Below are 23,314 nucleotides of genomic sequence, written 5' to 3' on the forward strand. Positions count from 1 at the left end.
TAATAGAGAGATGAAGAGAAAGATGGTAAAGAGAGATGCTAGGGGATGTCTTTCTGTATGCTGTGAACATATGTTGCTCCCATTGGTTAATAAATAAGCTGCTTTGGGCTATGGCAAGGCAGCTTAGAGTCAGGTGGGAAATCCAATGAGAGAGAAAGGAAGGAAAAAGGCAGAGTCTAGGGAGACACCATCATTGCCAGGAGAAGCAAGATGTGAAAGTATGGTAAGCCATGACCGCGTGGCAACTTATAGATAGATAGAAATGGGTTAAGTTATAAGAGCTAGCTAGCAAGAAACCTGCCATAGGCCATACAGTTTGTAAATCATATAAGCTTCTGTGTGTTTACTTGGGTCCGAGTGGCTGTGGGACCATGGGTGAGAGAGATTTGTCTTGATTACGGGGGAGGCAGGACCTGAGGAACTTTCGACTACAGAGAGAGACAGAAAGTGAGAGAAGAGGAAGAGGAGGAGGAGGAGGAAGGGGCACACACCTCATGGGAGGAAAAGCAGAAGAGAGAGGGGAAGGGGAGGAGTTTTTCCCTTTTACATCAGGATGCAAGGCGGCACCAAGGGGAGGAGGTTGAAGGGGCAGATCAGAATATTAACAGAGGAGGCTGCTGAAAGGTCACTTCTAATGGAGAGCTCCATGAAGAAGTTACATGGGAACCTATTTTGCAACTCAAGTAAAAAGTATGAGAGGGTGGTAGAACACATGTGCTATAAATGAATGGGACATTGAATAATGTGTGCTGTGGTGATATTTTATTTGTGCTTTAATAAACAAAGCTTGCCTGGAGATCAGAGGAAAAAGGCCAGCCATTATAAGTAAACAAAGAAGTCAGGCAGTGGTAGCACACACCCTTAATCTTATCACTTGGCAGTCGGGATCTCTGTGTGTTCAAGGCCACATTGGAAACAGAGCCAGGTGTCACAAGCCTTAAATTCCAAAACTAGTTAATGTGGAGGTCTGTACAGACAGACAAGAAGTGACAGAGCTGTGTAGGAAAAGGAAGTGATGCAGCTGAATGGAGAGAGCAAATCAGATGGCAGAACAGCAAGGCATATAGCTGTGGGTAGACAGGAAGTGACTCACATTTGGAAGCTGTAGAGTTGATGAGGTAAGGTTGGGTGATGGCATTCCCTATTCTCCTGATCTCTCTAATGCTTTCACCACTATATTTGGCTCTGTGATTTTTATTTAATAAAATCATTTAGAAATTCATCTACAGTGTGCTAGATGTTTAACTCTGGACGGGGCAGGGAGAAAGGAGAAAGAGTGAGTGGGTTAACCAAAAGTAAGGATGTGTAAAAAAGCCTTTACGAAATTCCACTCTTACAAGTTAACAGAAAACATGAATTTAAAGAATTAATGAAGTTCTCACATGGGTAAATAATGCTGCTCCCAGTCACCGGGGCCATTAAGTGGAACTCTCTGTACTAGGTACTGGTTATCTGCCTAGGACTGGTCAGGGAGGCCTCAGAGGCACCCCAAACAAAACAGGTTGTTACCAGTGCTCTTGCATGGGTACCCTAAGTACATGGTATTGCTGAAGACATCAAACTCTTTGGTTGCAAGATAGAGAGCAATCTTGAACTTACCAGGAAATTCTCCCGGCTGGCTAGCTTTTACAGCATCGCAAAGAAAAGATGTCAATGGTCTTATCTACCCGTAAATTCTGCATCCTACAATATCAACCTACAAGCCAGGATGTGTGCAATGGTACAATACTAGCACAACTGCTTATGGGTATAACCACCTGTCTTGATTGAATTTGAGGCTTGTTCCATAGAGGGGAATTCATGCCTTCTATGATAATCATGGAAGCATAGGCCAAGAGCAGAAGCTACTGATGTTTTGCTAATGATCATACTAAATAGTCCATCTAAATATTTATTTTTATAATGATTAATTTGTAAAACTCTCAGCCTTAGTGAAAGAAGCCTCTTGCAGTTGGAAGTGGAAATGCAAAGACTCATAATATTTCAAAACGTACTGAGAACAAGCAATTGTGCAAGACTGGGGTAATTACCATTTCATCACAGCTGAGGGAGGGTCCCACACGTCTCCTTTCACTCTATGAGCCTACTGGCAGTTAAGGGCAGCTATATTATTTTAGAGTTTGGAGTGAATACTTCCCAATTTCTCCTCAGTAATCAAAATTAATTTCTGTATGTATGCTTTTGGTGATTTTCTTTTTATTGTTGTTTGTTTGACACAGGGTTTCCTTAGATAGACCAGGCTGGCTTTGAACTCAGAGTTCAGCCTGCCTTTGCTGGAATTAAAGACATGAAGGACCACACTCTTAGCCTTTGGAGTTTTGTAAGCTGTATGTGAGCATGCCCATATTGTCACAGTCACAGCCTATCTCTTTACAATTCTCACCTTCTTGCAGTTTTTAAGTTTTTACTCTTGTATGAAGATTTGGAAGGTGAACAAAAGATCAGACTTTATTAGAGAATATTCTTGTTTCTTTCATAACAAATTCTTCCTATGTCTACAAGTTCAGAACTAGGTAATGATTTACCAAATTGAACGCATTTTGGGAGTGGAATTTCCAGTGAACAGCAACACATGGGAATTCTATATGGTATACCTTCATATGGTTTCTCAGAACTATGAATTTTGTGATGTACAACAAAATTAGAGGGCTCTGTCATATTTTTCATGTTACTACATTTTGTCCTCATTATGTTTATGTAGTCCTGGCTGTACTAGAACTCATTCTGTAGACCAGGATGGCCTCCGACTCACAGAGATCTTCCTGCCTCTGCATTCTAAGTGCTGGGATTAAAGGTGTGCACCACCCCACCTGGCATTATTATGAATTTTTGCATATTGAACAAGAGGTTTTTATTACAGCATTTTCTGTGGGAGCCCGTTTTCAGGTTCCTCATGGCTTTACCCAGCAGGTCCAAATAGAGGATGATTAGGGCCACAGGCCTGAGTGCAGGTGTCTTAGATGGTCTGCACTTGGCTGTGCTGAGGGAAGAGGTCTTTTGCTCCACCTCTTGGCGTCTCTATAAATACCCTGGGGCAGGGACAGTCAGGGCCAGTTGGAATATGTTCCAGGCCCTCTTGAGGCTATTCTTTATTTTCTATCTGTTTATCTCCACAATCAAAATCATTCTATCTAATATTTCCTGCTGCTCACACTCAAGAAAACTCTCGGGAGCTGTGGGGTTGGTGGGTAAACGCCCCACAATTTTCCAAGGGCTGTAGATATGGCTTAGTGGTTAAAAGCAATGGTTGGTCTTACAGAGGACTGGGATTCAATTCCCAACACACACACAGCAGCTCACGACTTTCTGTTAATCTAGCTTCAGGGATCCAATGACCTCTTCTGGCCTCACAAAACAAATTTGCAGTATACAGAAATATTTGCAGGCAAAGCAACCATATACATTAAGAAAAAACTTTTCCCAGTTACTTTTGCAAAATTTTATTTTAATATAAACCCTGTGATATTTTCTAAGATTTAAATCTTCATTAGAGGCATTCACAAGTTTCTCATCTTTATGTTTTTATTACATATACTGTTGAGATTCATAAGCTGAGAATTCAGATAAATGCTATATCACATTATTTATAATGGTATTTTTCTCTCTAGTATGAATTTTCTAATGTCTTCTAAGACTTGCAATATGGATATAGGACATGTCACAAGTCTTTGCATTTGTAAAGTTTCTTTCTAGTATGAATTTTCTGATGTGCTCTAAGATATTCACACCTACTAAAAGATTTGTCACATTCCTTACAACTGTAAGGTCTCTCTCCACTATGAACTCTCTGATGTGTTCTAAGATGTGAGTCCTGGGTAAAGGATTTGTCACATACCTCACATCTGAAAGGCCTCTCCCCAGTATGGATTCTGTAATGCCTTTTAAGATGTGATAATTCAAGAAAGGACTTACCACATTCTTTGCATTTGTTACGTTTCTCTAGAGAATGAGTTTTCTGATGCCTACTCAGTGATGAATAGTGGGGAAAGGCTCTGTCACACTCATTGCATTTGTAAGGCTTCTCTACAGTACGAAGTTTGTAATGGCTTCTAAAGTGTGAAAGCTGATGAAAGACCTTGCCACATTCTTGACAACTATAATGTCTCCCATCTGTATGCATTTTCTGATGTTTCTTAAAACTGGAAGAGTGGGCAAAGGATATGTCACATTCCTTACATTGGTAAGGCTTCTCTCCTGTATGCATTTTCTCATGGCTTTTAAGTGCAGACAACTGAGGAAATGACTTTCCACATTCTTTGCATTTGTAAGGCTTCTCTCCAGTATGAAGTCTTTGATGTGTTTTAAGATTTGTGCACTGGGTAAAGGATCTGTCACAAACGTTGCACTTGTAGGGTTTCTTTCCAGTATGTATTCTCTGGTGTACAGTGAGGCTTGAGGCAGTACTTAAGTATTTCCCACATTTCCCACACTGGTAAGGTTTCTCAGCAATGTAGACTGGTTGTTGTAACAGACCGTGTGCAGCGCTGAGATAGTCATCATCTTCTCCCTGCCTGTGCTCTTTCTTTGCAGTGGACAGTCCCTGATCTTGTGTAATGCTGGAACACAAATTTAAAGATTTCTCACAGTCTTTAGATTTGCAAGGTTCATCTCCAGTGTGCATGCTTTCATGTCTGTCTGGGTTTGATGAGTCAATAGAGGCATCCCCGTGGTTACTGCATCTGTAGTTATTAGAGTTTTCTGTAGTTTCACTTGTTCTATAAAGTGCACATGTGGAGGGGTCATGAAGCACTTTGCCAAGCTCATTACACTGACAAGACTCCTTTTCAGTCTTCACATGTTGATGGACAGGATCACATTTGCAATAGTTCTCTGAAAATGAGTACAATTTAGATTAATAGGGCTTGTTCCAAGACTAAATGTTTGATAAATGACTGTCTCCCTAAGTTCTCTCTTAAGAAAAATCAACCAGCAACTACTTAGAGTTCTCAGTAGTTGACCTTATTCTTACAGTACAATTACATGGATTTTCATAAAAAGGTGATCGCCTTCAAGGAAGTTGAAACAAGTAATTGTAGAATCAGTAATCCAGTCTTGGGATGGAGCTCACTGACTGATTATATTTAGAATACATGTCTCTATTTTTAAATAATCTTTCCTCAGATATTGATGGAGGAGGGTTTAATGCAATCCCAGGTTCACAGTGTTTACTTATTAATATACAGCCATAAAGAATACTGTTCAGAAGACCCAATTCCTCTTAATATTAAAGGTTTACTTAAAGGCATCAAAGTTTTTTCTTTTCCCCTAAAAAAAAAAAAATTAGATTCTTCAAAAGTAATGGCTGGAAAGCCAGTATTGTGCCAGACATCAGAAGCTCAAGATCAGTGGTTCTCACTCAATCTGTGGGTTCCCGCTATGAAAATACATATTTCTGATGTTCTCAGGAACTGAGACACCGCTTAGTAGCAAATTTACAGTCAGGAAGTAGCAACAAAAATAATTTTATGGGGGCGCTTGAGAGATGGCTCAGGGGTTAAGACTGATTGCTCTTCCAGAGGATCTGAGTTCAATTTCCAGCACCCACATGACATCTCACAACTGTTTGTAACTATAGTTCCAGGTGATCTGGCACCCTCACACACACACATACATGCACATAAAATAAAATAAGTAAATCTTTAAAAAAGTAATTTTATGGTTAGGGTTCACCACCACGTAAAAAAGTACATTAAAGGTTGTAACATTACCAAGGTTGAGAACTGCTCTAGACCATTTGAGGCAAGGCTGTCATTGGAAACCATTTCTTATTTCTACCCACTATTGACATACATGCAAGGAAGGTAATTACAGAATAATCCCACTTCATGGACTCACATTAGGCTTAAAATCTGTAAAATTATTCCAATCTAGTATCAGCATAGTGAAATAAATATCAGAGGTAATAAGGCACACCATCTTCTAACAGTTACAACAGGCAGGCTGCATCGTGGGGCCAGGACACTACACTAAGTTAAATGACCAGGAATCTTTCAAGTGGAATTGAATATCACAAAAGCACTTTCAGCTCTTGAGTTCTCTTTCAACTGATGCTCTCACTTGTCCTGCCCTTTCACGAGCCCACCCTAGTTGTGGCTCCTCTCTCCTCTCCACATTCCAGGACAATCTCATTTTCTCTGAACAGGTGACCAGGCCTACTTTGCATATAATAATCCATGTGTTCTGTGAGGTAGCCCATGACCCATGCTAGTATTTCAAAAAGAATACAGACATCTAACACAGGACTGGGCTCAGTAGATTAAGAAAACACTAAGTAGAGGAATCTAAGAATGATTTCCAATTGCTACTTCCTGTCAGAATCTTCAGCATAATTAGGGAGAATTTTTAGTTTACACATCTTGAGTTTTTCTCACAATTAAAACAATGACAAATGCAATGATGGACATGGAGCTTTAAGATATGGGTGCAAATATTATACGCTACTAAGTTTCCGAAGTTATCATGGAACCTAAGTGAGGAGTACATAACATCTCTAGAATAGAAAACGGAAAGAAAGATATAAAAGTTCCTTTCCACTACTAAAGTTTCCGTAGTCCCCTGTTGTTTCCAAGATTGCTTAACAAAGAGTTTACAACCTATGACGTAGGTACATACAAAGCCTGAGTTGGGAAAGCCCGAGTTGGGAATTTTACAAGCAAAGTGTTCTCACCCACAAAGACCAGGTTGTTATAATTCTCTAACATCACATCAATGTACAAAGACCGCTGAGCAGAGTCCAGGCATTCCCACTCCTCATGGGAGAAGTCCACAGTCACATCCCAGAATGTCAACATGCCCTGAAATGAAAATTTACAGTTAGACCATGTGGTACCAGACAGAGTGCTTTCCTGGATGTAAGGAGACTTAAGGAAATTAGGGATGTAGATGAGTGAAGACCATTACCCAAAGCAATGACTTCTAACATAGTCACATTGTATAGTGTATTTTCTAACTCCAAAAACAGGATGACATAATAGTCTCAAGCAATATACATAAAATAAGACACACATTTAAGTTCCAGACACAGTTATCTATCTGTTATTGGATGCTGTGTTTATGTTACACAGGATCATAGCAGACATGTCTCAGAAGGAAAATTCATGATGAGGAAATGTGCTTTAAATGCTGTACCTGTAGATCATGCTAAAATACTAACACTGAATCATCCTGTGTGTACTTGGGCCTTACATGACTCAGTTCTACCAAGTTCAGTTGGGATGTTTAGACTCTAGGTCCAAAACCAAATCATTAAATAGCAAAGGAGTAGGTAAGGAAGGCAAAATTTATGATTGACTCAATAGTCAAAGAGTTTGGGATTTTTTCCACAGTAATAGGTAGTGTGACACTGTGCACTGTGAATTTTAATGCTAGCATATAAGATCAAGGAGTCTATGGAATTAATTTTATGAGACTATTGGGCCACTACCAAGCAGATAGAAAAATCAGCATAGCCACATTTGATATAATCCAAAATTTTCTAAAAATATTCAGAAGCTGACTGAGACAAACAATAATTTCAGACTTTTTAAAGATTTCACTCAAAAAGAGTTATAAAAATATTGATGGGGGACTGAAGAAATGGCTCTCCAGTTAAAAGCACTAACTGATCTTCCAGGGGACCCAGGTTTAATTCCCAGCATCCACATGGCAGCTCATAGCTGTCTGCAAATCCAGTTCCAGGGGATCTGACATCCTCACACAGATATACATGCAGGCAAACATCAATGCATGTGAGATAAACGTAAGTTGTCAAGTGGTGGTGGTGGTGCATGCCTTTAATCCCAGCACTGGGGAGGCAGTGGCAGGTAGATCTGTGAATCTGAGGCCAGCCTGGTCTATAGAGTAAATTCTAGGACAGCCAAAGCTGTCTCAAAACCTGTCTTGAAAAATAAAAGAGAAACAAGTAAATAGTTAACAAAATTAATGATAATCCAAAAATACACTGAACAATGTTTAAGTTACAGCTAAGCATGTACAAGTAAGTGTAGTAACTGTGGATGCCTTCAAAGGTGACATAGATTTCATGTTAATAAATGAATATATTAAATTCTGTGAGAATTATAGTCACTTTTCAGTGTTTGCACATAAGAATGGCTCAAGAGAAAATTTGAGCTATTGTGTCTGAGTTTTGTAGTCATCAATATGGTCTTTTTTAATACTTATGCTGTACTGTGTAACAGATTTTAGGTTAGTGTACATGTAACGGTCTTATTAAATAAAAAACACAGAGTCAAAGGCAGAGTTAAAAGCCCAAGAGGTCAGAGCAGTAGCTAAGAGCTGAAACTAAAACCACTTTCTTATCCCTCGCTGCCACTGCCGTCCTTCCCCTGAGAAAGAGAGCTACTTCCTGTGTGACTGTCCTTTTATTGACTTTCTGTTCTGCCTTCTCATTGGTTGTAAACCCAACCACATGACCTCCTCGTCACTGCCTGTCTACAGAGACCTCCAGGTCTCTATGGTTGGTATTGAAATTAAAGGTGTGTGTCTCCATGCAGGCTATGTCCTTGAACATAGAGATCTGCCTGTCATGTGATCAGGATTAAGGGTGTGTGCTACCACTGCCAGACTTCTGCTATGGCTTGCTATTAGCTCTGACCACCAGGCACTTTTATTTATTATCATACAAATAAAATCACATTTCAGCACAAATAAAATATCATCATAGGTTAGTAGTGTTTATGATTCTTCCTTTATTTCTCTAGAAATAGAAATTGATGACATATTCTCTCTGAGCTGTGGGTGTTTACCCACCAACCCCACAGCTCCCCAGAGTTTTCTTGAGTGCAAGCAGCAGGAAATATTAGATAGAAGGATTTATATTGCGGAGATAAATAGAAAACAAAGGATAGCCTCGAGAGGGCCTGGAACCTATTCCAATGGGTTCCCCGACTGTCTCTGCCCCAGGGTATTTATAGAGACACCAAGGGGTGGAGCAAAAGACCTCCTCCCTCAATACAGTTAAGTGCAGACCAGCTCAGACACTTGCACTCAGGCCCGTGGTCCTAATCATCCTCTCTATGAAGAACCTGCTGGGTAAAGCCACGAGGAACCTGAAAACGGGCTCCCACAGGTTCCCCTTTCTTAATATATAAAAAATAACGCATTATTAAGAGTTCACAGCAATCTCCATAGCTGTTATAACTCCCAGTATGGGAGTAGAGGATGATAAAGATGGCATTTCTCTTTTGGATTAGGTCCAAGGTGATTACAGCAGTCTTTAGCTGCATCAAGCCCTTTCTAAACCAAAAACTTAATGCAATCACAAACTTAAAAGAATCCCTTAGCTTCATCATTATCTGTAACAGGTTAACATAACTACTGCTATACATAGTCACAATTCTCCCAATCTTACAACTCAAAGCAAACTCTTAGCAGAACCATATCTGGTGCTATATATAGTTAACAATTTTCTCAGTCTTACAATTCTAACTCTTAATCATTTGAATTTTCTTGCTAACAGAACTTAATATTCACATCAAACTTAAATATTTCCTTAACTCCACAAAACCATGGTGCATTAATATCAATAGGTTAAACATAATTTCTGCAAACATACATTCAACCTTAATTCACTCATAACTCCCCTTCTTTATAATTTTTTAAACAAAATCTCAAACCTAGTTAGAGGAACTCAAACTTACACAATTCCTATAAATCCATATTGAAATGCAGTATTCTCAATCTAACCATTAACACTTTGAAAACCTTTAGCAAAATATCCAAAAGCAGTTTCATAATAAAACTCTTTACACTTTAAAAGTAGTCTTAGTATACCCCATTTGCATTTCTTACTAACAAAACATGACATTAGTCCACTCAAACAACAAGAAAATATTTTTTAAATTAAGTAGACTAAGGAATATTATTTCTCCCTTTTCTTTATAATTTTTTTTTTAATTTCAAGCCTAGTTAGAAAACCCAAACTTTTCCATTTAAACAGTCCCATTTGTAACACAAAACCAGTTCCATAAGTAATTCCATTTTTACATAAACAGTTCCACAAAACAACTGCATTTTAAACACAGGACAATTCATGAATATGCATACATATCTTGACTCTAGGTAGAAACAATAAATGTCTTCATTTAAACAGTTCCATTTTTAACCCAATTCCAGAAAACAGTTCCTAGGTCATTACTATAAGTAAACTCAAAATTGTCCCATTGCAATGAAATCTATTGTTCAGTTCATTAAGTCTCAAAATTCAAATGATAAATTCTGGTACTAGCTTTCCAAATACGAAGAAATCCATAACAAAAATCTGTTTGTAATTTTATCTCATTTTAAGTTCAAAAAGTTCAAAAAAGTAAATTCTGGTATCAGGCTTTCTTCCAAATATAAAGAGACATTTTACAACCAAAACTTTTTGCAGTTAACAATTTTAGTTCAAACAAGCATCTCTGCAACTTTTATTGTCAAGCCAGAGACCTTTTTAGGTGCAGTAGTATTCTAAAAACCACACCGTTTTTTAGGTTAGCTCAGGTTTTTCTGTGTTGCATTGATTTTCCACAGATCTCAGCTGCGGATACCTTGTGCTGGTTCTGGTGTCCGCCATTCTTAGCTTGTTAGCGGCTTCTGGAGCTTTTGAAACCATTCAGACTGCCTGCTTTGCAGGCTACTAGGATACTAACCTTCTGTGTCTCAGGTTCTTTCAACCATATACATTAATAGACTCCCACTTAACATTTACACTTTTTTACAAACACACATATAACATATTTTGCCTTGCAAAGCATTTAGACTCACATTCAACATTTACACGTTTTTACAAACTCACATATAACATTAACATCTACTTATTTATACTCCTTAAGGAAACTATACAACTACTTTAGCAAATATATTTCTTATTTACTTATTATTTTCAGCTTTCACAACTAGAATCTTTACTTATTTACTTCTTATATTTTTATTCAAACTTACATTTACAAATTCTTATTTAAACTTACATTTACAACTAGCATCTTACAAGCTTATTACTACATGTCTTAAGACTACCTTAGATACTTCTTGCAGGCTTATATTCTAAAAGGAACTCTATAGATCTATTTTACAAACTTATATAGGGCTACCATTAGCATATATTTAACTTCTACAAACTCACATATCTTATTTTCATCTTTTTCTACTGCTTACTCTTAATTATCATCACTATCAGAAAGATTCTCTTAGCTAGACAGGAAGTACATATATCATTTCTAAAGTTTAGAAGTTTATAGTCAGCTTTGCTATACAACACTGGGATTTAGTGAGTGTTGTCATTATAGAGTTGTGTTACTTGTTGCTAGGGGACTGTAACATTCTCAGGATGAAGCCACACCCCAAAGTTGCCAGTTCTCTCAGCCTTTCCGGAACCGGCAGAGATGCACTGTCAGCGGTAAACGGTTTTTAACTAGAGGCTGTCCCTTCACCCCAATTCATAATAGCTCCCCTAACTGCTTCAATTCAGACAAACGTTTCTATTACAGCAGTACTCTTGGTTTGCTCTACCGAAAAACTTCACTTTACGCTGAGGGTGAAATTACCATATTTGCTGCTGTAAACATCTTGGTCAAATACTGCACAGCTATTAGGTGATATAAAGTATTTTTCTAAAGAAGCTAGTAAAGCCCAAAGCGGCACAGCTCCGAACTCTGTTTCCTCACTGCCTGCATCAACCAGTGACAAAACCTCAGAAACACTAATCGAGCCACTTTCATTCTGGTTCCTTTATAGGAACGTCATTGGAGCTGACCTTTCTTAGTTCCACGCTCCTTAGGAGACGCTCCAGTAACCACCGAGCTTCATTCTCCTCTTGTGAAAAAACACAAACATGTCCTCAACCCCATATTAAAACAGGATCAGGATCCTTCCCTAATACTGAGCAGGGATCTTTCCATTTCACTTGAGCAAAAGTCGCTTGGATGCCACTGTGCCAAAATCTATCTGCAGCAGACTGTTCATAGACATCCATATTCAAAAAGTTCAGAACAAAAAGAGCATGATTTAATGCATTATGTGGTGATTGAGGGTAAATTCTTCCTCTTTTATTTTTATTTTTGGAAGTTGTATTTTAAGACTGCTATGAGCCCGTTCTACAATACCTTGTCCCTGAGGATTATAAGGAATACCTGTTTTATGTACGATTTCCCATTGGGTACAAAATTGTTGAAATGCCTTGCTACTATATATCCAGAACCATTATCAGTTTTAATAATTTTTGGTATACCCATATACGAAAAGCACTTCAAGCAGTGCATAATTACATGGTTTGCAGCTTCCCCAGGTTGTGCACTAACCATTAAAAATCCTGAATAAGTGTCAATGGTCACATGTACATATCTTAATTTACCAAATTCTACAATATGAGTAACTTCCATTTGCCATAGATGATTGGGAAGAAGACCTCGAGGGTTTACCCCTAAGTGAGGGACAGGAAAATATTTTGGACATATCCCACATCGTTTAACTATTTGACGAGCTGCTTCTTTGGTAAGATTGAACTGCTTTCTTAAGCTTTTGCTATTTTGATGAAGAGCATGTGACTGTTGAGCCATTTCCACTTGGGATAATGCTACTATCTTTGTTAACTTATCAGCCATTGCATTACCCTCAGCTAACGGTCCAGGAAGATTGGAGTGAGCTCTAATATGGCCCACAAAGCAGGGCAGCTTTCTTTTGTGAATAGCCTCTTGAATTTGTTGAAACATTTTGACTTGATTGTTGTTAGTTCCAATATTTTCACCAAAACTGTTACCATTCAAAGGAGTCAAGAACATAGATGTTCTTTCATGAAACATATCCTTCATTAGCTTACTCTGAGAAAAAGCATTTTCAGGATTTAGTATTTTCACTTCATTAGCTTTAACTCCTGATGTTATTAGCAGCTGTAATGTTTAGCATTGATTTTTTTATAAGGAACTTTCAGGTGAAGCAACTATTTTTTTTAAGGCAGATTTTTCTGAAGTTTGTTTTCCATCTCTAAAGCAGTCATTTCTTTTTTGAATGCTTGTTTCCTTGTCTCCTTATTAGATTTCCAAAGGAATCACTCATTGCAAGCAGTTTGTTCAAAAGGCAAAGAACTTTAATTTCAACATAAGTTTCTTTATACCTAAGAAAAAGTTCAGAGTATAAACTTCTTTCTTAAGGATTTTAAAGTGGCTAGTTTGCTTTTATAGGTAGCTTTTTGTCATCCAACTACCGTAAAAACTTTGCACAGCTATTAGGGTAAATAAGGCATTTCACCAATGGAGCCCCAAACCGCAAAGCACCTAGTTTCATATCCTTTCAATTTTTCAATGGAACTGATACTTAAACTCTTAGACGATTTTGCTCCTTATTCCTTTAAAAGCTGCATTTTAAGTTTACCATGAACGTATTTTCGAGCTGACAAGTGTTTCAGGGCAATGTCACCATCTTTAGCGGAAAAACTACATTTCCCAGAATGCATTTCCCTTATATCAGTCCCCTATTGCAAACTAGCTTTTGGACTTCATTTCCCATAGTTCTTTTCGGGTCTGAGAGTCAACTGGTTCTCTTTTATCAGACTTGCTTACAAATTCTTGCCCGGGAGGTTTGAACAAAGTTTTTGCTTTTGCTACAAGAGATTTAAACAAGCATTTTACATTTTCAGCTATGGCACATTGGGAGATTTCTATTCTCTCCTCAGCTGGCTTTAACAGGTGTTTCTCCTTCATTTGACACTGGCCCGGGATGAGAACTGCACCTGCCTCATTAGCGAGCATTGAGGTGGGCAATTTCTGATAGCAACTTTCCCAGGGGCTTGTGTTTGCCTTAGCCAGTCAGTGAAAAACAAATATTTCTCCCACTGATTTTATTTCTCATTTTGCTTGTCATCCGCCCCCCCCAAACCCCCCCAACCACCACCACCACCACCACCCCACCCCACCCCCCCACCCCCGATGCAGAGCTTCAGGTATCTGTCTGCAGCTCTGTTCCTCTGCTAGCTGCCTTTGGAGGTAGGGGCTTTTTTTCTCCCCCCGAATCTGCCTCAAATTCTAGCAGCTTTTTCAGGTCATGCATTTTCTGGGGAGGATTATGTCCCATCTCTGTTTCTTCAGAGTCTTTCTCCCAGACAGTTCCCAGTTTGGTCTCAATTTATCCCCTCTACCCCAGAAACATTTCCCAACGTCACAGTGACAGCTTTTTTGCTTCTGAAGGTAGGGGCTTTAGTCCCTTTCTGTTTTCAGGGTCTGAGGTTTGTGTTCAAAAATCAAGCTTAGCAAGGGAGGTTTTTGCCATATCTAAGCTCTCATTAGGACAGGTGTTTTCCCCTCGGGCCTTTCACCTGACCCAGTCCCCCAGTGGGTTGCATTTGCTTGTCTGGGTGCTCAAGGACAGAGCTTATGCCAGAGGCAATCACTCCTCAGGGCTACACTCCCTCATCTCAGGGAGTCAGTGGAAACAAAGCTTTTTCTCCTAAAGATGCTTTCTCTGACAGAAAAGAAAGCTTTACTCCTGGATAGTTCTGTTCTGCCCTGGCTGGGCTCTTTCCCCAGACAGCGTTCTGACTCAGCAGCACAACTGCTTCAGACACAGTTCGGCTTTACTGTTTTCCCAGAAAGGTCCTTTCTCTGATAGGAAAGCTTTTCTCAGATTTCTTTTTGCAGCTGTGGACCTATCAACCCGGGACTTGTAGGAAAGCAGACAACTGTGCTATTCCCACTGGCTTTAGCTTTGTTCATTCATTAGCAATCTTCCCCTGGGTCCTGCACCTTCCTGCCTCAGCTCTGTGCTCCAGGAAGTTTACAACTGCAGGAACCCTAGTATCCCGAAATGCATTTCAAGTCAGAGACACTGGCCAGTCGCCTCTGGGTTTTTGGTCAGAAGTGAGGATACAATGCTAAAAGAGTTTGCATTGCTTCAGGGGATCTTTGCATTAGGATGGTTAGGAGCACCTTTTCATTCTAAAATGCTCACTCAGAAACAAAACCCTTGATGCCTCAGCTTGGCTGTAAATGAAAAGCTTGGCTTTTTTGCTTTTCTCAGGTAAAGTTTCCTGCTCTTTGGGCTCTCTGTAGCTCTTTACCCACACTCTCCCAAGTGTTTCCCTCAGGGAATTTTGACCCACTGTCTTTCACTAGCTTGAAGAGACAGAGCTTAGAAGAGAGGTTTTTAGGAACTCCATCCCTGTCTCCTGCATTGCAGGGAGGATTTTTAAAGCTTGAAAGAGAACTTAGAGAGGTTTTGCTGTCTTAAGAGGTTTGTTGTTTTCCCTTAGAGCTAATCACAGGTGATTCCCATCCTAATATCTTCAGGTGATTCTAATTTTTGTCCTTTTGTTGTGCCCAGATCGTGACCCCCAGAGAGACCACCAAGGACGAGCATACCAGAATGCAAAAGCAAGGTTTATCTGTTACAATTTGCTCGACTGGGAACTCATCTCAAGCATTCACTGGCCTCAGCGCAGTGAGGCAGGGAGGAGTTACTCTTTCTTGGGGAAGTTAGTTTTTGTAGGCAAAACCCATAAAATTTCTTAGAGGGGAGGGGGTTAGTACAGGTCCATCCTTGATTGGTCCAGTTTTTCCCGGGCCTGGACTTTGTCTTATTTTACCTTATCTGTTTGCCCTGTCAGGAGTTTTACAACTCATCTCCGGGGTCTGGTCATGTTATCTCTGGAGAGAGGCATCTTGTGGTTAATCGGTTACCACCAGACATCCTGACTTTGTTATTTTGAAAACATCTGTCTTTACCCTCTCCAGGAAGGGGGAACTGACTCATTTTTGAGATATCTCTTTCCTCAGCTCTTTTGGGTTTCTGGGGAAACTGTGTCTGGGTCTTTTATCTCCAGTGCTGAGATTAAAGGCATGTGTCACCATATTCCCATCCCATTTGGTTTTGAGACAGGATCTCAAAATGGCCTGTGTTATGCCCAGATCGCGTCCCCAGAGAAGCCACCGGAGACTTTAGGTACAGAATGCAAAAGTAAGGTGTATTCTAAGTTTACAAGCCTTGGCAGCAAGGCTTGGCAGGGAGGCTCATTCCAAATCTCTCACTCAAACAGCAGGGAGATTGGAAGGAGTGCTCCCCTTTCTTTGTGAGGCTAGTTCTTAAAGGCACAGACCATATAATTCATTTTCCACAACCCGCCTCCCTTTTTTAGTCTTTTGGTCGGATATCCTGACTCTGTGTTTTGTTTTGTTTTGTTTTGTTTTTTAAAGTCCCTGTAGCTGATACAGCTACCTGGGAAAAAGGGGTCTAAGTTCTTATCTACACTTAGGAATCCTGGTTTAAGCTTCTCTTTGCCTGTAGGGGATGGGGGGGGTTACTGAGGTTTCACACTTTTGAGAAAGTTAAAGGCTTTAGTTTTCAAGTTTGAGAGCTTTTGAGAAAGATTAAGGCTTTTTAGAGATGTTTTTCCCCCAAATTTTTCAAGAAAAGCTTTTAGTTTAAGAGAAAGATTTTTTTTTTCCCCAAGAGAGAAAGACCAACTTTTCCAAAACTTCTGAACTTTAAACTTTTTGGCTTTTTACACTCACCCCCATTTTTGCCTCAGGGAGAAAACACTTTCTCCTGCTGCTTGGACTTAGCATTTCAGTTGTCCCTAGGCAAAAAGCTTCCACAGGAAACTTTTTCTTCCCCATAAGCTCAGAGAAGAGCTTTTTTACTACCCATAAAGCTCAAAGAAAGATTTTTTTCCCAGTTTGCGTTCATAGCCCCCAAAGTTAGAAAACTGAAGAGTTTTTCTATCTAGTTGCCTTACTTATTTTTTCCTACATGATCTTACACTTCTAAGTTTTTCCTACACTATATTACTACACTATACCTTATATTTTTCACAGATAGAAATTGAGCAAGGGATAGAAGATAGAAAATTTTGACAGAAGAGAATTTTGCACTGCAGCATGGGACATCCTTCCAGTCTCTTTCCTTTTCTCTCAAGGATAAAACCCCTGCCCCTCAATAATATATATATATTATTTACCTGCTGGGTAAAGCCATGAGGAACCTGAAAACAGGCTCCCACACTGAGCCATGAGTCAGGGATAGAAATGCAAACCTGCAGGTCAGAGCCTATTCCCCAAATCTCTACTTTAAAACACTGCAGCTTCAGGGTAGAGCAGTAGAATCACGACTCTCACAGGAACTGACTAGAGCAAGGCAATCATGAGGAATGTTCTTTCTGCATCAAATGTGACGGTTTATGCACATCTATAAGACAATGTCCCTAAGACATTCATGATGCATTCAACATAATGCTACATAATGCGTCCCAGCCAGAAAAGACTGCACAGTAGGATCCTGTTTGGGACAAAACAAACAAGCAAACAAAAACCAACCGAACAAAAAAAGACAAATAAAAAATACTGATCTTTCCAGTTTGAGGAGTTACTACTAAGCATCCTAACCAAGTGAATGATGTGAGCAGCAATTTTCCTGAGACAAACAGATATCAGGTGTCAACAAACATATAGACACATCATCACTGTTGTGATATTAAACAGCAAAGAGAAATAGAAGTAGACTACAATCTGAATCTACACTCAATAACATCAGTTTCATGGCAAGATCAAGCCACATGTTCCTGCCATGTTCTGCCCTCGATAGTGTGCTTATTTAGTATTAAGAAACAAGTATTATTTAGTATTAAGATCCAAGATATGTCTCTTTTAATTCCACATATTTCTAAGATGTTGTGCCAACTAGTCTATGTGTTTCAATATATTTTTGTTTTGTTTTGTTTCCGAGACAGGGTTTCTCTGTGTAGTTTTGGTGCCTGTCCTGGATCTTGCTGGCCTCGAACTCACAGAGATCCACTTGGCTCTGCCTCCTGAGTGCTGGGATTAAAGGTATGTGACACCACTGCCCAGCCTCATTATACATTTTTTTTTTTTTTGAGCTGAGGATCGAACCCAGGGCCTTGTGCTTGCTAGGCAAGTGCTCTACAACTGAGCTAAATCCCCAACCCCCATTATACATTTTTATAAACATGATTCAAGGAAATGGGACAGATCCCACAAATGGAGCCTACATGACACATGGACCCTTACTCAACAGTATATAAAGATATAGTCCATTCTCTACAGAAATTGGGCATCAACATTTTGTTGTTGTTGTTCTGTGAGACCAAAATGAGCCATCTTAGAAATAAGACCGAAATGCTTTCACCCTAAAACTAAGGCCTAAGATTTCTCCTTTTAGATACTGGCCATGAGTTACTGGAATAGGCCATGAGTTACTGAAACCAGTCAGTCCAGATTCCAGAAACCAGGAAGTGTAAAAGTACAGAGTCACAAGGTAGTAATGAGTTAATGACTGCCGGACTATGGAATGTCCTCTCCCTGGTTCCCTAGGTAACTGTTTGACCAAAGAATGTTCCAACCCTGGTTTCCAGGGTAACTGACCACAGAAATGTCCCCACCTAAGGGCAGCCAATGAGAAATGGTGGCAGGCAACCACCCCCTTAGAAGTAAGATTAAGCCATGATTTCTAGAAAGTCCCTAGAAGTGAGCCAATCAGAATTGTACCCGTACTAGCACCCCTAAATGATGTAACCTTGTGGTTTTTGTCTTTAAAAACTGAGCTTGCAAAGAGGTAGGCACTTCCTCCAGCCTCCACTGCGTTGGATCTGCTGGACGAAGTCCCTGCCTAGGCTTGTTTTGGTTTTGGATATCCAGAATTAAACCTTGCTTTTGCATTCCAGCATGTTCCTCTTTGGTGGTCTCTCTGGGGGTCGCAATCTGGGCACAACAGTTCATGTGTCATAGTGGAAATATTTTCAAAATTACAGTTCAAAAGTTCATGTGGGATATTTGCCCTAAAAAAACATGTAGAGAGCAGAATTGAGAACAGCATCATAGGAGATGTGGAATTATGGAAATATATTATATAGCTGTAGTCATAAAGACAGTCTGGTATGGTCATAAGAACAGACAGGATAACAGAATGGGATAGAGGACCCAGAAAGAAAACCAGGAAGCTATGCCTTCTTAATATTTGACAAAGAAGAAAACAGAAGCTAGAAAAATACGGTCTTTTTACCAAATGGTGCTGGAAAACTGGATCTGGCAGGAAAATGAAATTAGATTATCTTTCACCTTGTACAGAAATCCATTCAAAATGGATCAAAAACCTTGTTTAAAACCAGAAAAACAGAAAGTTGGAAAAGTCATAAGGATATTGGAATGGGCAAGCACTTATTGATTAGAAAGAACACCAACACTACAGGAACTAACCCAAGTATCAACACATGGAACTACATGAAAATAAAGAGTTTCTGTACATCAACAGAAACAGTCAGCAGAGCACACAGACACCCCACAGAATGGGAGAGAATCTGTACTAGCGACACTTTGGACACGGGCTCATAGCTAGAATTTACCAAGAATTATAGAAATTAAATTGCAAGGAACTAAAACTACCAATCAACAAATGGGCAAATGAGCTGAACAGACACTTTGCAAAGACAGAAACAAAAATGGCTGATAAATTTTTGCAAAAAGTGTTTGTGATCCCTAAAACGTCACCATGGAAATGCAAATGAAAACTACTTTGAAACACTGCCTTAACCCAGTGAATGGCTGCCATCAACCAATCTGATAACAAATGTTAGAGAGGATGTGGAGAGAAAGATACCATTGTTCACTGTTGGGGTATGAGTGTGCATGATGGTGCAAATTAATACAGCCATTGTGGAAATCAAGTTTGGGATCCAGTACTCAGTAGGCAGAGGCAAGGAAGGAGATTTCTGTGAGTTCAAGGCCATCCTGGTCTACAAAGTGATTTCCAGGACAGTCAGGACAGTTACACAGAGAAACCTTGTCCCGAGAAACCAACAATAAATAAATAAACAAAAATTAAAAATTAAAGATACAATTAATGTATGAACAGCCTTTTCACTATTGGGCATATACTGGGAACTCCACACCCCAATACAGAGAGATATTTACACCCCGTATTTATTGCTGCCTATTCACCAAAGCAAAGAATTGGCACCAATATGATTGTCTATCAATAGATGAATGGATAATGATAATGATATACATATATAATGGAATACTATTTAGCTGAAGAGACAAGTATAATAAAAATTTGCAGAAGAATGGTTGGACTTAGAATATGTAATATTAAGTGAGGTCATAAAGTATCAGAAGAAAGAAACCCTTTCTTTCCCTCATATGCAGAATCTAGCCTATAATATATGTTTTTGGAAACAATATACGTGTGGCACAGTAAAACATAGAGAAAAGAGAACAAGAAACATTAAATATCAGGGTTGAGGTAGACTCAATGCAGGCAATGAACACCAGCTATGAAAAAGGATGTAAAGCTAATTGCTTTTCTAGTTCTAATTCTGTCACAAATTTTTTGGTTTTTGATGGTAGATAAATAGATCAAAATATACTGGATATTGACACTATCTAATCTCATGCAAGGCTCCAGAGTTTCTGTTCCCTATGATGACTCAACTGTATAAAAGTACAATGAGTTGTATAGTCTTTGGGTCTGGTAAATTGCAGTGTGTAATTTTGTTTGTTCATTTGTGATATTTTTTATAATATAGTTAAAAATTATCAAGAGCAGAAAAATTAAAGACTTCCAATGTCTCAAACTATAACATTTCTAGAAAAAAAAAGGGGGACATGACCACTGACCTGGGATCGATGAACTGGAGAATCAGCCATTTCTTTCTCTTTTTCTTCTTTAAGTTTCTCTTTCAGTAACAATAAATAGGTGACTTGTTGCCCTTTCATATTAAGGGGTCAAAAAGAAAAAGCAACAATTAACACTGAAAGCTGTTAGAGAACAGTATCAAACCACATGGAAAGACCCAAGCAAGCAACAGAGTTCTACCAGGTGTCTGGCCAATGATCCCAAAGTCTTGAAGCTTGAAGAGAAAAATCACCATTTCTTATTGCACAAAGAAAACTACTCTCTTAAAATTGATGGAGACATAAGTGCATTTCAAGATAGTCACCAATTAACACAATTGATTTCACTAAAGCAGCACTGCAGATAATAAATCAGAGGCAAAACATACACAGGAGAGTCAGAGAATCATCCATGAGAACATGGGAAATAATAAATTTCATGTGAAGAATAGAGAAATACAGGAGACCTGGAGTAATCATCTATGGGCAAGACAGCAAACCACTATTTCTCAGACGAAAGAAAATTACAGGGGCTAGAGAGATGGATCAGCAGTCAAGAGCACACTGGCTGCTCTTCCAGAGGGCCTGGGTTCAACTCCCAGTACCTACATGGCAGCTCACAACTGTCTGTGACTCCAGTTCCAGGAGATCCGACCACCTCATACCAACGCACATAAAATTAAATAAGAAAGAAAGAAAAGCCACAAAACCTGTGCTAAGCAGAATCCGCATGTGATTCAATAATAAAAGCCTTTAAAAGTCTGTGGATTTGGCAAATGGCTAATGGCACTTAGAAAAAGAAAGAAAGAAAATTATTCTCAATAATTCAACCAGCAAAAACGTAAAAAATAAAATAGGGAATAAAAATCATATCAACAAGAATTCTAGCCACTTTGGAAATCATATGGAGAATCCTTTATTAAATACTTCCTCAAGTTAAATAAATCTAGCACATGATCTAGCTGTTCCATTCCTTGGTATGTGCTCAAAGGACTCGACATCCTACTCCACAGACATTTGCTCATGTTCACTGCTGCTCTACTCACAATAGCTACAAAATGGAAACAACCTAAATGTCCTTCCACTGATAACTGGGTAGTGAAAGTGTGGTAAATATGCATTACGGAATACTATTCAGCTGTAAAGAAAATTGAAATCATGAGCTTTGCAGGTAAATGGATGGACCTAGAAAAGATCGTTTGAGTGAGGCAACCCAGACCCTGAAAGAGACATAGCATGTTCTCTTGCATACGCAGTTCTAAATCTTCAGATGTGAGTACACAACCTGGAGTGACTACAGTAACCAGAAAAGTAAGAAGAGATCACTGTGGGGTGTGGGGGAGTAATAGAGATGGAGTAACAGGGAACAAGTGTCTGAAGGGGGAAATGGGAAACAGGGGTGAGGATTTAACTATGGAGAAGGGACAGATATGAAAAGAAGAAGGAGGGTACAATAACAGAGTTCCTCTGTGTAGCCCTGACTCTCCTTAAACTCACTCTGTCGATCAGGCTGGCAAGGAACTCCCAGATCCGTCTGCCTCTGCCTCCACAATGCTGGGGTTTAAAGCATGTACCACCACTGCCGCTTGGCTTCTTATGCCTTTTCTAATCATGAAAATACTGTGACCAAACACCATATTGTGACTTTCCAGGCTCTAAATTCCAACATTAAGAACTTAGCACAAGAAAACACATTTCTTTTTTCTTTTTCTTGTTTTTCTTTTCTTTCCTTACCTGTTGTTTTTGTATTTATTTTATGGATTTTTGAGACAAGGTCTCACTATATAGCTCTGGCTGTCCTGGAACTCACTATATAGATCAAGCTGACCTCCAACTCACTGAGATCCACCTGCCTTTGCCTCCCCAGTGTTGGGATTAAAGGCCTGTGCCACCAAGCTTGTCAAAGACACTTTTCAGAATGCTGTATTTACATCACAGAGTGCATATGATGAAAAACTAATGGTGAATAAAAGGTTTACTTGTAAATGTTTATGTTTAAAACCTGTGGAACTCACTATATATACATTTACTTTCGGATTCAGTTAGTATTGAGGGCGTTCCTTTCAAGACTAATACCTAAAAGCTGTCCAGGAAGGCCAAGTCCTCAGTTCCATGTGACACTCCCTTGAATAGGGAAGTGATATAACACGGAAGTTCGCGTGGATGGCTGTAAATGTGAAGAGCTTTGTCGTTTCCATCACAGCAAAGAAAACTGTCTGCAAATATCAACAAATAAATTCAAATATTCTACAAGAGTATTTTTATAAGAACATTTTGGCAATCAGAAGATAAATGGAAAAAAAAAAAAAAGATTGTTCCAGTTCATATGGTCTAAAATTTATCCACAAGGGAAAGACATCCACAGCAGAACTTCAGAGCCGGCTTCCTTATGAACAGCAGAGAAACTGCTCGCACCCCGGTCCCTCCCCTCCCGTGTCCCAGCCCCGCAGCTCCTCTGACCTGGGAGGTTCCAGGGCCGCCGGGCTGCGGTTCCTGCCACTGCGCTGCTGACTGGTGACTTTCCCAGGCCGCCCCGCGGAGACTGCGGCTCCGGGGAGGTTTCGGGTCCCCGCGACACCCCGTCGTGTCCTCCGCACCCAGGTCTGCACCACGCGGTTCCCCACCGTGCAGGCCCAGAGCAACGACAGAGAATGGACACTTGGCACTTCTGAGTTTGGCTTCTCCGTTCAGCTTCCCTGTCCTCACTCATGCGGTGTCTTTCTTAG

The 23,314-nt window shown here is 39.6% G+C and overlaps 1 protein-coding gene across 1 annotated transcript; it reads right to left on the bottom strand.

Annotated features, from left to right (window-relative positions):
- Positions 1 to 3,463: 3,463 nt before the first annotated feature.
- LOC131894421 (zinc finger protein 54-like) lies at positions 3,464 to 22,287 on the bottom strand. The gene is made up of 3 exons (XM_059244682.1): positions 20,592 to 22,287; positions 6,668 to 6,794; positions 3,464 to 4,830 (listed from the first exon to the last, which is right to left on the bottom strand). Exons 1-3 carry the CDS (start codon positions 20,688 to 20,690, stop codon positions 3,659 to 3,661), a joined length of 1,398 nt encoding a protein of 465 aa, XP_059100665.1. The 5' UTR covers positions 20,691 to 22,287; the 3' UTR covers positions 3,464 to 3,658.
- Between the last annotated feature and the right edge of the window lie 1,027 nt (positions 22,288 to 23,314).

This window comes from Peromyscus eremicus, chromosome 1, assembly GCF_949786415.1.
Source record: "Peromyscus eremicus chromosome 1, PerEre_H2_v1, whole genome shotgun sequence".
Lineage (NCBI taxonomy): Eukaryota > Metazoa > Chordata > Mammalia > Rodentia > Cricetidae > Peromyscus > Peromyscus eremicus.

What these genes read in the sequence shown, in the direction of transcription:
- LOC131894421 (XM_059244682.1), bottom strand. Translation starts at nt 20,690, where the DNA reads ATGAAAGGGCAACAAGTCACCTATTTATTGTTACTGAAAGAGAAACTT. An exon ending in CTCCAGTTCATCGATCCCAG is followed by an intron (nt 6,795 to 20,591) that starts GTCAGTGGTCAT and finishes TTTTCATTTCAG; the next exon opens with GGCATGTTGACATTCTGGGA. An exon ending in TAACAACCTGGTCTTTGTGG is followed by an intron (nt 4,831 to 6,667) that starts GTGAGAACACTT and finishes ACTCATTTTCAG; the next exon opens with AGAACTATTGCAAATGTGAT.